Genomic DNA, 17,175 nt, shown 5'->3' on the forward strand with positions numbered 1-17,175 from the left:
ATAGAAAATGTATTTTGTTGCTCACATGATGCCGTGAGGCTGGGGAGCTGTTCTTGTCAATATAATACAGACTGAAAATTCTATATTTTTTCCATTGCAAAAAAGAAGAATGGAATAGGTGAATGAATATTTAAAAGAAGGGAAAAATACTGAGAAGGTACTACGTGGCATTTATGTAGTGTCAGTACTTTACGACATTGTCTTTCACCAAATGCAGTGTGTGTAATGGTCTCCCTTTCACTACTGGGCAAACATTATGGCGCGAAATGCCTGGTTTAGGGTTACAGATCAAATCAGTGCCAAAACGGGGGACGGAACCCGAATTTCCTGGTGCACTCCATGTTCTGCTGCTGTTCACCTATTGCTGCCAGGGGACAGATTCTCCTATTTGAAAATAAGGAAGTGTTTAGGAGTCTATACTGGGTAGGTTTGTTTGTATATTTCTATTGCAGAAAAGCCTGTGCCTCACAGACTCAGGTGGTATGGAAAATGTAGAAGTGATACCTGTTCATTTCAGCATGTCATTCAGATTTTGTTGAGTCTAATCCCTCCAGCACCCATGTTCTAACTTTGACTTTAAAAGAAGTTAAGCCCTGTAGTTACTATTCACCCATTTCTTACATTCAGCTGTGAACGGTATAATAATGAATGTCTCCAGACAATTAATACATTGACATGCATTTGCAGATAAGCACATGTACTTTGTTTCTCACAAACCATAGGGAACATCAGGTGAAGAACTTGTAGGATTTAAAGCAGAGCCAAAACTAATGGTTGCAAATTGTAATCTAACCTAACACTTTCTCAGCCATAGATTCCTCCCCTTTTATTTTTTTCTCCTTAAAACTTCTGCTGTTGCGTCACTGATAAATCACAGCCCTTTGCTTTGTAATAGATCCCTTTTTTATTTAAAGTTTTGCCTTCCTACCCATTAAAGCTTTACTTATCAGTGTTACTTTTACTTTTCAGAAACGTATATTCAGTATTATAAGCTTGAAGTTCTTTTGTTTTCTCCCCAAAGACGTAAAACCCTGGGGGATTTAAATATCTACTTGATAGGCTTGCACAACCTTAATCAGCCTATAATGGAGCTAATGGCTGTTTGTCATCCTTGGAGATATAAATTTCCTGGTGATGTCTACTGCAGTCAGTGCATGAAGTATGCTCTGACTGCCAGCAAGGTCTAATAACCAGGAGAAGGGCAGCCAGCTTCATTAGTGAGAGTGAGACTGAGACCGTACCGGCTGCTTTTCTGGGGAACTCTGCTTTTTTGAATACCGAGGGGGGAAAATGGATAATGCTGGTAAGTGAAATAAAACAGATCTTCATTCTTAGTGGAGCTACGGGGTTCGTTTGTATTCTGTCTTGCTTGCTGCAGGAGATGTGTTTCTTTAGCCTTTGTGGCTTCTTCCTTTTCAATGTCCTTTATTAAAGCAAATTTCTATGTGTAAAATGTGGCACACTTAAGTTGTTAACCCTTTAACAGTCTGCTGGGCTTTTTTTGTTTCTTGTTTAAGTGTGTTTGCTGGAAATGTGAACCTAAACTGTAATGTAGGTTCTGCCTTTTTAAGGTTTTCAGTGTTATTTCAGAAGCTATATGCAGGAAATGTGACAGGAAGGGAAAACGCATGTACTTTGGTAGGAAAATATCTCTCAGAGATTGCAATAGGTGTGGATAGGTAACTAATACAGCTAACAAAAAGTAGATAATTCATATCTCTCATCTCCCTTATTTTAAGCTGTTTCTATTTTCTCCATATAATGCCTTGCTCTCTTTTATATTTAGTACATAAAACAATGAATATATTTGCACTTTTTATTATTTGCTTTGATGTTCCAACTTTACATCATGCATTTTCATGCCAAATAATGCACTTCATGGTTTCTAAGGAGTTGCACACAATACCAACATTGCATCGGTAATGAAATGCATTATTTGCATTTTCCTTTTGCATTACCTTGTATCACTGAGCAGAGCAAAAAGAGAGGTCTTTGGGATGGGTATTTTGCATGTTGCTTTGACAGCTATAAAACATTGCACATGTCAATGTCTCACTGATTTATTGATACTAGTGCAATACATATAAGGACACAGAATCTGTAATAGATTAAGTGACCTTTGAAACCTGCTCAGATCATAAGATTTGTCTGATGTTGACCTTAAAAGTGATGATCACCTCTACTATGTGTGAAAAACTACTATTCTACAGTAGATTTCAGCAATGATACTATATATGTAGCTTATTTGGGCAGGGGGGAGTTGTGGGTGTTTTGTTTTGTTTTAACAACAACAGTAAAACTCTTGTTTGTGTCTGCTAAGCTGTCCAGGTGTATCTCATCGTAAGAGTATTGCTGTTGACTTCTGCGACAAACAGATTAAAGGGTCTTGCTGCTTTTATTTCTATAAAGTCCAAGACAAAGAAAAAAAGTTTTCCCAGAAATTAAAATGTTTGCATCATGGAAAATTACATTGCCAGAACCTAAGGACTTAAAAACTGATATGGTCCTAGTAGAATGTTAATTTCTGTGACATAAATAAGATCAGGAATACTCTTTGCACTTGGTGCTTTGGCTAGTTTTTAAGAAGCCTTAACATAACAAATGATAATGACTTCTGTTCAATATTCCATGACAAGGCAGAATTTTCTGGTCGAAGGGAAAGGATTCCTGTTCTCCAGCACAGAACGCCTGTGGGCAAGAGATACCCTGGCAGGCACAGCTGCTAATTCCTCCAGGTTTTTACACTTCTCAGCATCAACAACTAATACTATTTAAGTCTTGACAGAGCTATCACTTTAATCCAGCTAAAAGAATCTGTTCTGGAATGAGTCACATTTATCTTAAAGGCCAGTTTTGGGGGGGTGAAGGGGTAAGCTAGTATCTGAAAACCATAGAAACAGATTTTCCTCTGTGCATGTATATGTGTATATACATTTTTCTTTTTTTTTTCTTTTTTTTTTTTATCTTAGGAAGATTTGGTTTGGTTGCTATCTGCAAAATTTGGAAGTTAAAATAAGTAACTCTTTGCTCTCTGCACAACTTTACCAACTACTGTCAAGCCTTTTCTAACACCGTTTTGCTGAATAACTCCAAATAGTTATTTTTTTCATGCAGAAGCCGTGACTGATGCTTTGTATTTTTTAGAAAACAATCTATATGCAGTTGGAATTAGTTAAAACAGTCCTTTTGGCAGGAGAATTAAAATCTAGTTGTAAGAAAAAACAACTAACTCCACAACAAATGGAATTAAGACTTAGTGAGGACATCATGGCAGAGGGTAAGACCAAGCTCCAGCTTCCCCTGTGGTTACCCGTGAACTTCTCACTGCCTGTGGCCAGCTTACTCCAAACCCCCAGCAAGCTTCAGCCCCACACATGGCATAGACACACTCCCTTCCCCAGGCAGCTCTTCTAAGAGTCCAGCCACTTCCACGCTTTGAGCAGTAGAGGGAATACATCCGTTTCCAAAGAGCCTATGGGGAGCTGGGTAAACACAGCTGAGTCTCCAGAGGTATTTTTAGGGCTCCTGATCCCTAATTGCAACCAAATGGAGCCAGGTGCCAACATGGGGACTGTGCAGCTGAATACCTCTGTAGATCCAGCCTGTGCCCTCTGACTTCTGCAGGGACGTGTCTGCACCTTTGAAAACCCACGTCGTGTGATCTGGGCACTTACAAGATCAAACAGACAGGAGCAGGATATAAGCAACCATAAAACTAACTGCCTAATTAATTTGTTCTTCAGCAGTTTGCCAATTGAAATGCAAACATGCTAATACATACAAACTGGATACCTGCCTGAACTCTTCCTAAAGAGATGCTATTTCTGGCACTACACAACTGCAGAATATTAGCAAAGCTGTGAGTTCCAGTCACCGAGTGTTAGAAACAACAAATTTAGTTATCAATGTCAGTGAATCAGGCCTTTGTTATTAAATCCATCTTGCTACCAAAGAGACTTTCAAAGTCAGACCACGGATAAGTGTTGGGTAAAACTCCATTTTCTGTTCTGCATAACAGAAATATCTCTGTAATTCATCACCCATCTTCTGTGCCATCATTAAAACCCTTTACTGGCCAAAACTGTTATTAAAAAGATCAGTGTGGCTAATAGGTCACCTATGTGCACCTTTTAGCTCTTTTGGTCTGTGCTACTTTGTGGTTTTGAGAAAAAATATTCTCATTAAAAAAGCCCTTTCCTTTAAATGTTAGATTGCTTATATTTTTAATCAGTGTACCGAGACAGCTCCAGATAATCATTGTCTTGTGTGTTCTTTTAAAAGCCTTTCCTGGAATAACAATAAAATATTCATCCATCTGTGTATGGCATATCAGGACAGTTCTAGTTGGTTGTTGGGTTTGCGGGGTTATTTTGCCTATTTTGGCATCAGCTGTTTGTAATGGGCTGGCTGCAGGTATTCAGCTGCAAGACTGCCTGCTGCCATGGGCAGCGGAGGGCAGCCAGCAGCCCCCTGCCTGCACCCACTGGCAGGTCCTGGGCTCCGGCTTTGATGCGCATGTCTGCTTTGGGCCAGACACATCAAGCCTGGTGACAGCAATGATGTAATAAAACTCCTTTTAAAAAACCAAGGAAAGGCTGGAAATAACTCATGGGAAAACAGGCGAATATAAAAGTAGCAAGAAAGTTGCAGTAGCAGGAAGAGAGAAGCTGCGGAAACAGACATGCTCCCGAATGATGCTTTGAGGGGGGGGATTTCCTGTAAGAAGGAGTGAGATCAGTACCATCCCTTCCCCCAGAGCTGCTAGTCAGCCATATCCTGTCCAGACATGCATCTCACCTTGAAGTGGACGTGTCTCTCACACTCATTAATGCCAACACGGGGTGCCAAAAGCTGGGGGGAAGGATGTCATCAGGGTGAATGGCACGAGAATGAGGTGCTGCATCATGCATGCTATACTAGTGTTGAACAAAAATGTGAGGCCTTGTTTCACGTTTCTTGGGGATTTATATGACTTCTTTGCACTTGGAATATTAGTTTAGCAGTAATGAGCTAGCTGTGGTTAATTGTTACCCTGAATTATGTAGGCTCTACAGCTGTGGCTGCAGGCTATGCCTTCCAGTAAATAACCTGTTTTAAAGAGGCTGGAGGTCTTGCGTATTGAATATCCTATCTCTGAGGAATATCCAGTAGCACTTCAAACTTCGTACTTGAACAGTAGTGAAACATAGAGCTTTCCATTAAAGCAAGACTATTTAACTTGAAGCCTGAAATGCTGTGAGACAGGGTGAATAGCAAGTGTCAATTTAGCCACCTTCTGTGTGATATCATGTGTCACAGGAAGGGTAAGAGACACAGGAAACTGTTTGTTTATGGTAATTCCCTTGCTTTTGAAGTAACTGGACGTTTTGGTCTTTCATGAAGTCAGTAGGACTTATTTAGTATCCTTTAAATATGAGACTGCTGTCATTAAATGCTGGTTAAGGATTTGACGTTACAGATACTTTGTAGTCTCTTAGCTGAATTTAAGGCAAACGGGGTACTTTGTTTCATTACATAAGGGAATAAAACATTCAGGTAGGTAGAAGAGCAAGCTGGAAGGTGGGCTTCAGATTCTGATCCTGGTTTTCTCATCAGCTCACTGTGTTCCCAAACATCTAATATGGCCCAGCTGATCCGTGTGCGGACTTAGGCTAGATAAAAATCTCAGTCTGTTGTAAGGTTCACTTGTTGCCCATAAAGAGCTCTGCAATCCTTCCGCAATATAAGGCTTAAGCTTGGCTGAATTGTCGGTATCAATTTGGAAACCTATCGAAACAAAACCACTTGCAATGGAGACAGTGACAGTGTAACTGCGGGTTTGTCAGCCTCGAGATGCAATGACAACTGCAAGCTCCAACAGCAAAATCAGTAGCATCCTGCTGGCAGCTTCTGTTTTGATGTTTGATGGTGCTTTGCCCATGTTCTCCCCAACAGCGTGAAGATGCTTTTGGAAAGGATGGCAGCATCTCCTTTCACTCTATCCCACTCTTACGCATATATTCCCTATATGCAAGGACACTCCTTGTCCTTGCAAAATGGGGTTATCAGTGACGACACATTGACTTTTATTGGGTTCATGTGCCATGTTCTATAGATAACAAAATGGTTTGCACGTGGGTGATAAAGAGTTTATTATTGCTTTGTATTTTTATACTATATTATATTTCTTTATTTGTCTCCTATTTGCACTCGTGGCCTCAGTTGAAGCAGATGCTCTAGTGTATCACAGGTCACTGTCTGCTAGAAAATTGAATTTCTTCTTGTTGTAATTTTAGAATAATACTCATGGCTTATGCCCCTTTACCCAGAAGCTGGAACAGCGCGCTTATAAAACCACAATCTTGGAAAACATTTCTGTGAGGATTAAACCTCCTTGCAAAGCTGCTGCTTCCAATGTTATTTTCAAGTCTCTATACACATAGCCCAGAATAACTCCATAGGAGCTTGCACTAGAAGTAACCAAATACAATGTAGGACTAAACTGATGGAGTATCTTCTAATATAGAGATGGTCCACCCACCCTACTTCGAATGAATCTCTTTAGCTAGAAATGCTGTGGTTGCACTGCATTGACACACAGATGATATTTAAAGCAACGATTCCAGTTGCTACGGTATTTCTTATAAAAAAGCACCATGAACTCCAGCTGGTTTGGAGAGACATTATAATACAGACCCTATTTTCTGATAAGCTTTGGTTCTGTTTTCTGATGAAAGCTAGCAAGCATCTGACCATCAGGTGCTGAGTACGTGACTTGTGTTTACATCTGCTGGTTGTGGGGTTTTTTTGTCAAACTGCCCTCAGACCCCTGTTCTGTGCTGTGAATCATCACTGCCACCTATGGCGAAGAAGCAAGAGTTGTGTATGAAGCAGCAATCCAAATTTGACAGGTATCACTTCCTCGTACACTTCTAGCAAGGACCAGACCATAGCTGCTGGAGCCAATGATTTTGACAGCAAGAGGGAGCGGTCTGGAGGAGAAAAGTTTATGTTAAGAGAGGCACCAGCACAAATCACTCCGAGAAAAGCAGCGTGCACTCTGGGGGCTTCAATACCCCAAACTGAGGGGGCTGGAAGTGAGCTGCAAGGGGGAAACGAAGATCGTATGACCAAAGAGCAGGTGGCTGATAATAAGGATCCAGTCTGCTGCTGTTTAATCATCATTCATTGTCTCTTAACTGTGAGTCTTTTAGGAAATTTGATGCTTAATTATGGGGTGACTTGCAGGGGTATTGCTTTGGGCTCTAAAAGTAGACTGGATGGAATTTAATTATTTTTCATATTTTCACGTTAAATGTTTATGAGAATTCTTCCTAAAGTATAATTGGAAAATATAAGTAGCTTAAGACTATAAGAATACCTAGCAACCTTCTCCCAGCAGACAGAGGTAAATCCTGAATAAAGCAATTGAGTTGCTCTCTAATTGCTCCTTCTTGCACATGGGCCCCAGCCCTCAGGTGAGCATGGGGGGCACAGGGCCAAAGCGGGCATCTCCCACCAGTGCCCTGTGGAGGGACAGGGTGTTGGAGGAGATGGGTCACACAGATTAGTTATCCCATGCTGAAGGAGCCATGTGTGCTTGGCCCTGGGCACAGCTCAGCACTAGCAGGGATGTCCCATTTGCTGCTGGAGATGCCATAATGAAGTAGCTACATTTGTTTGAATAAAACTGCCAGTTTTTCTGGAGATACTGAGGGGTATAAGCTAATGTCATTTGTTCTGGTACTGCTACAAAAGCATCCTTTCCAAGCACCTCAGGGGGCGGCAGTGTACCAGCCATAGGACTGCTTGCAAGGAACAGAAGTAGGGATGATGTTAATGATTGGCTGCTTTCCTCCCAGCAGAAACTCGACCCAAACTTTCAGCAGTGGGATATTGAGTTGCCGGGAACATATAGCTCAAATAATAGACTTGAGTGCAGAATTTGGTCGCTGATAACATCCAGTTTTCAAATAAAGCAAAAGGCCCACGAGAAGTGGCCAGGGACAAATAGTCGCTTAATCTTAGTTTGCTCCTCACCACCCTTCTTGCAATGTAGCCATCAAAAATGACTGTGACTACTTATTTCACTTATAACTTATTGTATGTTGAAATCCTATTAAATATATTTCTGAACAGCAACAGGATATCTCATAATGATAAAGGCAATCTTATGTCTACAGAGGAGCAGACACAGCGGGAGGCAATCCCAGAAATAATCTTTTCACCCATGGCTTGACCATTGCTGGGAGAGACTTGCACAATGCAATTCAAACACAAGTGTGACAGCAGTTGGTATTTCCACAGGAAACAAAGTTGGGATCGATTCATCCTAGCTCCCGCTCCTGCTGACTCACAAGTCCCTTCTGTCTTTCTCACTGGGGCTTGCATTGGTCCAAAAATCAAGGAGTATTGCATTATGGAGGCTTGCACGGAAACCATGGGGAGAGATGAAGTGAAAACATGGTGATCTCAAACCAGCAGAAAATCCATGTTGCTGGGAGCTGCTTATTGACATTCAGACCATAGACCAGCAATGCTTCGCTATGGCCTTACTGACATGGAAATGGTTTGTTAATGTATGAAGCCTATGGAGTTCGTGTGTGTGCATGTATCACAGAAACAGCCTATATATTTTAGCTGTTTTGTTTGCAGCTTTTGTTGTTATATAAGCCTCCTTTTTCTTCTCTTTTCTGTTTCTGTTTTTGTTATTTAATATTATTAAAATAACTAACATGACGCATTATTCTGTTTTAATTTCAAGTGAAATTTGGCAGCTTGTGGTGGGATAAGGTTTAATTGCTCTTGGCATTTTGAAAAGAAATGCAAATGACAAAGATATTAAACTGACAAATTATGACAGCTCACATAACACTTTTTTCAATGGATTTTTTCCATGCATTTTTAATGCCACCATATTTACAATAAATTATTATTCTTATGGAGACATTCTGCTTTGTCAGGCAATACATAATCAGCAGTTATCAATAAAGAATCTGAAAACTGTTTAACATTAATACTGTGACACAAACTTATAAATGCCAGACAATTTTAAATTGGGGCCAATAGGCTGCCCTTAAATTGGGATATTAAGAAATAATTAGAGCACAGTAAAGGCAGGCTGCCAAATGTAACTTTTAAATTCCCTAGTTTGTATCCCTTAGCACAGTGATTGTAATATATTATATGGCTTCTGTAAGGCATAAACATGCATTTCCTACACCACAGCTTAAGGCTTTGAGTGGTGCCTGTGAGAGGTCATAGTGGATGTTTAGTTTGGCATGTGTGGCTATAGAAATCATAAAGCATCATTTGATTTAGGAGCAAGGATGGATTTGGTGTTAAAAAAAGGAACAGGAAGCAATGTTAGGGTCCACCTTTCCCTCTTTTCCTACAAAACTTAGTGATGGGTGGGTTTGTTTGTTTGTTTTCTCTTTCAGCACCCCACAAAGGCCATGCCCACTCTAACGAGTGCTGTGCCAGAGGCCCTTGAGCTAGCTCTGAGCATGTTTATATGGTGCAGTGCCTTTTGCCCAGCTGACATTAATCTCAACCAGTAAACAGCATAGTCAGATCAGTACTGGTGGCTGCACCCAGGCTGGCTAGCCAGCTCAAGTTAGATGTGATCCAGTGTCCTAAGCTGGCAAGGCATTCACCTCAGGACACAGCTTTTGTAGTTCTAGGTGGAGGATCTTTGAACACTGTGATGTTAATTGACGCAAACAGGCCTCAAAGCCCAACCATGCCCATGGTTTTGGAAGTGCCATCCATGCTGATGAATTGCTTGTCTTATTTAGAACCAGAAGAAGGTTGCACAGTGCCATGTGAGGGCATCCTGGCAATTTCCAAGGTTAGATAGTCTAGGTAGTGGGGAAAAATACTTTCTTACCTATATGTGGGAAGTTCTGGGGCTGAATGAACTGTGACGAAGTCTTGAGCAAGATTCTGAGAACCCTCAAGGTGAACAATTTACTTCGCAATGTCAGCAACAACTGGAGGTGACAATCATTACGTCATATTATTTTATTGTCCTCCAGGTCAAACTAATATAACATCTATTAATGCTCATTATTTTAGGTCTGCGTGTTGATTTTTCGACCCTAATACTAGAGGAGATGGAGTAACTGTACACATAGCTCTTCATTTTCACATGACTTTCTGTAACGTTTGCAAACTTTCAAGTTCCCTAAGTGTTGTGTATATTCTTTAATACTGTAGTTCAGGAAACTTGTCTGCAAAGTAGAGTGGGAAGGTATAATATTGGCAAAGTAGACGTACTGCTCAACACCATTTAGAGTCTTATTTTGAAATGCTGAAGGAGGAAGAACAGCCAGTGTTATTTCTATCTTCCCACCCAAAAATGTTCCCTTCTCCTAGGAGGAATAAGAAGAATGGTGGTGGTGTCGTTCCCTTCCTCTCTTAGGTGGTAGTCTGTCTTACTCTTTCTTCTGCATTGCAGGTGAAGAATCTAATCATTTGCCTCTTGAGTGAGGGAGCAGTTTGTATGGCTGCTGTTTCAGAGCACTTTTCTGAGAGTGATTTCTACCACATTAGTAATGCTGTGCATGCATCAGCAAAGTCTGCTTCTCACTGCAGTCTTGTTGCCCGTTGCGACAGAGCAACATGCTGTCAACTGTTGTCTACCTGATGCAACGAGTTGCTAATTCAGCGACAACATAGTCTCAGCTGAAGTAAAGATTGCCCTGTGATAAGTTCCCTCATTGCTGCTTGCAATCACAACTAAATCTATTTGTATTTTTACATAAATTTTACAAAGCTTGAGGGCAAGTGCAGCTTTTTTTGTCTCACAGAGCAGATAGCTCCCAAGTGTTAAAGTTTGTGCACCTCTTCCAGATGCAGATAGGTTGTGCAGCCATTTCAGAGGACTGCCCTCAAGGTGAACAAGGTGAAGGCAGAAGTTAGCATCATTTCTATGGTCATCGTTTAGCCACACTTTTGTGGCACTGCTGCCTGTTGCCTGTGATTTTCTTTTCCTTTGATCTGCCTTTAAGGCTTTTACCCAAACCAGTAAGTGCTACCTCAAGTAATAGATCAGGCTGCTAAAGGAGAAGTGGGTTGCCACCATTTTGAAAGATAGCTGATAGGTGTTTGCCTGAAAAAGTAACACAAATAAACTTTTCGGCACATTGAGGATAGAGCTGTGTGGCTTCGGGCTCTCCTTTCCTCTGTTTCTGGCACACCACACTTGTCTTTTGAACCTTCGCTTTTTTACAGCTTATCAGGAAGCACCTATGAGTCCATAGGATGCGTGTGCATCTATTGCCTGCTACCATGTTGCATTGGTCCTGACGGCTCCTGTGGTCCCCTTCCCTTTCACATTCTTACACTGGTCTGCATATTCAGTGTGAACCTGCATCACTGGGGGTTCCTGGTTTCTTTTATTTCCTTTTTTCTTTTTTTTTTCTTCTTCTTTTTTTTTTTTTTTTTTTTTTTTTACTCTCTGCCCATTCTCACAGTCAGTGTATTATGGGCAGAATGAAAAAGGAAAACAAGTGTTTTGACAACATTAGTAGCTTGGCAACCGTAAAGCTTTCCTGTGGCTTTGCAGAGGAATTTGGAGTACTTGTTTTCTGTACTTCCCTCGGCTGTGCTATGTACTGTGCACTACAGCTCCAGTTCTGCAACTGGTGCCATGAAAGTAGGTTGCTGTGCTCAAATACAGTGTTTGGCTGAGACTTCTGAGTTCAGTTTTAGCACCGGTAAGACAGACTATGCATTGCTGGTTTAGGCTGCTTCCAACATGGGTCCTCTATTGAATGTCTCATACTGTTTGGAAGGAGGAGTGGGTGAAATCTTAACAGCAGTTTGGTTTCTAGAAACACAAACAGAATGGTAAGAGAAGACTCACCTGTGCCAAACTGGGCTGCTTCTCAGCTGAGAGAAAAAGCCGATAAAGTTTTCATGTGCCTCACGATTTCCATCCTTGCTAACTCCCTGGTCACACTGGCTAGACCTGAATGTTGGAAACTGGAGGTTCTTTACAACTGCTATAAAAGGACTTCCCACGCCTGAAATAACCTATGTTATTTCAGATTTTGCTGTGTCAAAGATGACTAGCCCAAGATTTTTACCATCCTTAAAAAGCATATCAACACTTCCACTTTGCTCCCAATTTTTCTTCCCATTTCAGTGAACATTACATTAGATCAAATTCTGTTATGTGTTCATTTATAGAACAAGCTGTCTTATAATATTTATGAATGGCTGCATCATGTTCTTTGTGCAGTTCAGGAGACATTGCAATCACATGGGAGCAAAAATGTTTCCCGAGCCAAACAACGCACTCTCCGGCACGTGGAGGACTGACCTGTGTGGGTGATGTTCATCCACAGCACAGAGCCTGTGGGAGGCCTGCAGTGCTTCAGGACACTGTTGGAGCTGGAATGCTGGGCTAGGTGGACCTTTCCTGCATGTATATGAGGGATGCAAGTAGGGTAGGGAGGTAGGGAAGTCCCAGCCTGTTGCAAGATGTGTCAGTGTATAATAGTGGCCAGGAGAGTGCTATGAAAGAGCTACAGGCAGTTGGCCATACAAAGGCAGAGAGCTGTTGTTTGTTTTGTAGCCCAGAGACAGCGCAGGCAGAGCTTTCTGGCCTTCTGTTTGTGGGCTGGGAAGGCAGTAAGTTACCCAGGCTCAGACTCATTCCTCTTCTGAGAGTAACCAGGTAGTGCACACCATATTCCATATGAGGGAACTGCATGCTTTTAAAGAAATTATTATTAATCTGTGCTGTAATACTTTTTAAAGGGAGAAAATGAGGTGGGCTGGTAATGATTAGCTGGTGAATCTGACATCAGTCCCAGGCAAAAATAGGGAACAGATGATACAGGGACTGAGCCAGAAAGAATGGAGAGATTGAATACAAATAATTCCAATTAACAAGGGTTGGAGGAAAAACAGGTTTGAGGGAATTGTTTCATACATATGTCTTGCTGCATTAGAAGATGTTTGGCTTGGTTCTGTGGTGTAAAACCTAAAATGATACAAAACCAATATGTTATGCTTCAAATGGGTTATCCCGTGCCTAAATGCCAGGCTTCAAAATACCAGTGTATTCTGGGAGTCATTGTCACTCATGAGGTGTAATTCAGGAGGTACCCAGCAAGAACTGGCTCTTTGCTGCAGGCTGTATGGTGCTACCAGCACTGACTAGCAAGAAAATATAAAACTATTTTTAGGTAAGAAACCAATGTATTCAGTATGGGAAAATGAAAAGCCATACAATCAGGGGAAAAATTAATCAGGTCATAGTTACAAATTAGGAGGCTCAGTGTTGAGAAGCAGTGATTTTGAAAGATACTTGCATAATAATAGCATTTTGCTGGAAGCACATGTTCAGCTGTTGAGCTCAGTCCCAGAGAGCTAATGCACTCTTTAAATGTATTTGCACCACTGAATGATGTTGTCTTACTCTGGTTTGAGCACTAGAGTGACTGCTCCTGGGATATGAGGTAATCATTGGTGTCCCTCGTCTTCCTTGAATCATGAAAATCTGGAGAGGATTCAGGAAAGCCTTGTAGCTAAGCAATCTGAGTCACTGTGAAAGACTGATGAAAGCACATTTCCTAATATTCTGAACCTCCTTTGCACCTCACCCCCGAATCCCCTGGCAACTTTCTAACTATGATAATCCCACAGAGAAAACTGTCTCAATGTTTCTTACTGGAAAATACTAGTTTTGACCTCTTCATTCCCACTTATGACTAAATGTCACCAAGATCTATATGTAGAGGTGCATTGCTGGGAACTGTAATATATTCATATATTATGTGTGTGTGTATATATATATTACGTTAAAATATTGGTAATGGGTGATTCTGAATATATTTCAGATCAGAAAAATGAAGGTAACTATTGACTGCCACCAGGGAAAAAACAATATTGCACAACTTAGAGCAGACAAACTTCTAGAAAGGTTGGAAATGAGGGATCCCAGGTGTTAGAAAGCCTCCAGCAGTATGTTTACTAATCAACACTCAGAATTCCTCCTTCCAGTTTTAATAAAGGCTCTGTTTCCACTGGAGCTGGCTGCATCTGCCTTAATTGCTGCCTGTCGGACACTGTGGTATGGCAACGGTGACACATGCAAGCCTTGGCTACCCTGCCTCCTCAGCAGGAGAAAGGCTTGTTGAAATAATGGATGTTATACTGTGCATTCAGTGCGTATGCAGATAAATGAAAGATGGTCAGTTCTTTCTCATCATCCCAGAGCCAGCGCTGGCCAGGGCTCCTGTGCAGTGCATTATCTCATGTTTCTTTTATGTGGTAAGTACTAGCAAGTGGGGCTGGTGGGGGTGAGCCAGAACCAATTAAGTCATTTATCTCCACTTGCATTTTAGTGTCATACCAGTGTCTCTGAAATCAGGCACGACCCTCATTGCTCCATGTCACTGTCAGCCTGACGGTGTAGCTGGAACTCATACAGGGCTGCATTGAAGATGGTGGTTAAAAAAACTGGAAGGGTTCATGGGCTGAATCTGGCTGTTTGGGAGGCAAATTACTGGTACTGCTCTTCATACTGCAAGGCAACACTTTCCATTCTTATTACCATTGCCTTAGGCAGGTGGTGTGGTTTCCTCCTCTGTGATCCAATGAGAGATAGTTTTCTTTAATAAAAAACAAAACAAAACCCAACAAAACCAAAAGCCATCAAGAAGAACCTTTAAGCCCTGTCCTTCTTCAGTTTGTGATGTCTTTGGGTGGCACCTAAGAATTCAACACCAGAGGGCATCCACTGTCAGGAGAGGCCCCTTGGGACAAAAGAGCTGGAGGCAGCAGAACGGATTGTGGTGAGGATTAATGCTGCTGTCTGAGCACACAGCCAGGGTCTACAAACTCAACAATGCCTAAAATAATAAGCAGTTCATTAGGCCTTAAGTAGACTAAGTGTAGGATAATGCAGCCTACTGATTAGGGCACTCACCTGTCCCACTCGGTACTTGCTCATAATGCTGAAGCACCCTTTTTTTGGAAGGAGGACTAGAAACAAGAGCTCAGCCCCATGCCACTGTGTTATAGAGAGGTGCTGACACTGCTCTATACTTATGCAAAAGCATTGCCAGTGTTTCCTCCTAATCCCAGCTGGCAGGACAAAAGTTACCAAATGCTTCGACTATACCAGCAAACCAGGTATGGTCGTTCTGGCCATTGGAAGGTCAGAGAAGCAGGAATTAATCCCTTCAGGCAGAAGAGAGGATTGCGCCAAGACCCCCAAAACTGTTCTGCTTCCTACCCAAGCTACTGCATGGAGATAGAAAGGGTTGCCCCCATCTAAATGCCAGTCTTGTATGAAATCTGGTCTGGAAAGACAGCCCCTGTAACACAAATGAGAGTGCCTTGCTACCCAGCGTAGTGCTGTTAAGGGTCATCTCTTGAGAATGGAGACCCTAAGGAGAAAGGATAAGCTTTTCTCCCGAAACATGCATTCTCTTGACAGCCCTGTATCACTAGAAAAGGCACAGACTCCTCAAAAAGTGCAGTCTTCAGGCTGCTCTCCAGGAGTCTTGTCGTGGTTTGAGCCCAGCCGGTAACTCAGAACCACACAGCCGCTCGCTCACTCCCCCCCTCCCCCCTTCTTCCTCCCCCCGCTCCCGGAGGGATGGGGAGGAGAATGGGAAGAATGTAACTCCCACGGGTTGAGGTAAGAGCAGTCCCGCAACTAAGGTATAACACAAAACCACTACTGCTACCACCAATGCTAATAACGATTAGTGAAATAACAAGGGGAGAGGATACAATTGCTCAGCACCCGCCGACCGATACCCAGCCCGACCCGAGCAGTGATCTGGCCTTCCGGGTAACTCCCCCCGGTTTATATACTGGGCATGACGTGCTGTGGTATGGAATACCCCTTTGGCTAGTTTGGGTCAGGTGTCCTGTCTCTGCTTCCTCCCGGCTTCCCCTCCTCCCTGGCAAAGCATGAGACTGAGAAAGTCCTTGGTTGGAATAAACATTACTTAGCAACAACTAAAAACATCGGTGTTATCAGCGTTGTTCCCAGGCTGAAAGTTAAAAAACACAGCACTGCACCAGCTACTAAGCAGGAGAAAAATGACTGCTATAGCTGAACCCAGGACAAGTCTTTAAGAGGCACTGGACACCATTTATCCAAGTGTAAGGGCTAGCAGGGCATTGCTGTGGTGCAGACAGCTGTGGTGGTACTCCTAGGTAGGTGTTTAGTTACCAAGGATGAAAGCTTCAATGTATGGGTAATTGTGGGGCCTGTGTGGTTGGGCAGCAACGGAAGAGTAGGCTGAGGGCTGTGGAACTCAACATTTGTGGATTCAACCACGTTTCTGCAAAAGGGAATAATTTCCAACATGGTTATCCTGTTAGCTCCCAGATCATGCCTGTTTGCTGGGTACTGTGAGGCACTCAAATGTTGCAATGATGAAGAACCCGAGATTTGCTTTACACCATAGCTGGTCACTTCCTATCAAGCACACTGTTCCAGCTACTCAGTGTTTTCAGGATAAATGTTCTCTTCCTACACCTTGTTCTTTTCTGGGCTGCAACAAGTGGCAGAAAAGACTTTGACCATAAAGGAAATAGCTACCGCACACATCTGCTTTCTTCATAGCAAAGGGAATGGAAGTCAAGAGTAAGGTCTGGGCACAGGCTGCTGTTGTAACCTTTTGCTCACATTCACAAACAATGCCCTATTGTAATGTTGTTTCCTGCAGATTATCCTAATGACCAGCGAGCCAGGAACACGGGTTCAGGTTTCTTAGATTGAATTCTGATGTAATGAAATGTGCCAGCTTTTCAAGGGCCAGTCAAAAACGTAAAAGGTGGTGAATTGGGTAAGATCAAGTGCATGTCTTTGAATTTTGACATGAATTTTGTTGTCACCCTCAAAACTTGGAAACTTCCTGGAAGAAATGGATTTCATACCTGAGGACACATAATGTTTGCTTTCTTTTCTGCTATTTTATGATTTTGCAATTATATTCAGCAGTTAGTTTTCTAAAAGGCATAGTCTGATGGTGGTGGTAGAACTTTCATAAAGGCTTCATTGCAATTATAGTAGTGATAGGATTTTTTCGTGTATGTGAAAAATACACAGCCCAAGACCTCGTGTAGTACGGGAGCCAATACAGATGCTGATGAAGTACCTTGCCAGGAAGAACAGGGAGACCTGGAGCTCCTACATGGCCACATCTTTGCACACATGGT

The 17,175-nt window shown here is 42.1% G+C and overlaps 1 protein-coding gene across 3 annotated transcripts in view; it reads left to right on the forward strand.

Moving 5' to 3' along the window:
• Positions 1-17,175, forward strand: part of PHACTR2 (phosphatase and actin regulator 2) — a 133,974-nt gene that overhangs the window by 28,940 nt on the left and 87,859 nt on the right. Inside the window, exon 1 of one of the 3 annotated variants that reach the window (XM_030499587.1) lies at positions 615-1,303. The exons of the other annotated variants lie outside the window; for them this stretch is intronic. Coding sequence (XP_030355447.1) covers positions 1,291-1,303 — 13 coding nt within the window. The 5' untranslated portion in view covers positions 615-1,290. Of the gene's footprint in view, positions 1-614; positions 1,304-17,175 lie in introns of those variants that run through there. 3 annotated transcript variants of the gene reach the window in all.

This window comes from Strigops habroptila, chromosome 10 (genome assembly GCF_004027225.2).
Source record: "Strigops habroptila isolate Jane chromosome 10, bStrHab1.2.pri, whole genome shotgun sequence".
NCBI lineage: Eukaryota > Metazoa > Chordata > Aves > Psittaciformes > Psittacidae > Strigops > Strigops habroptila.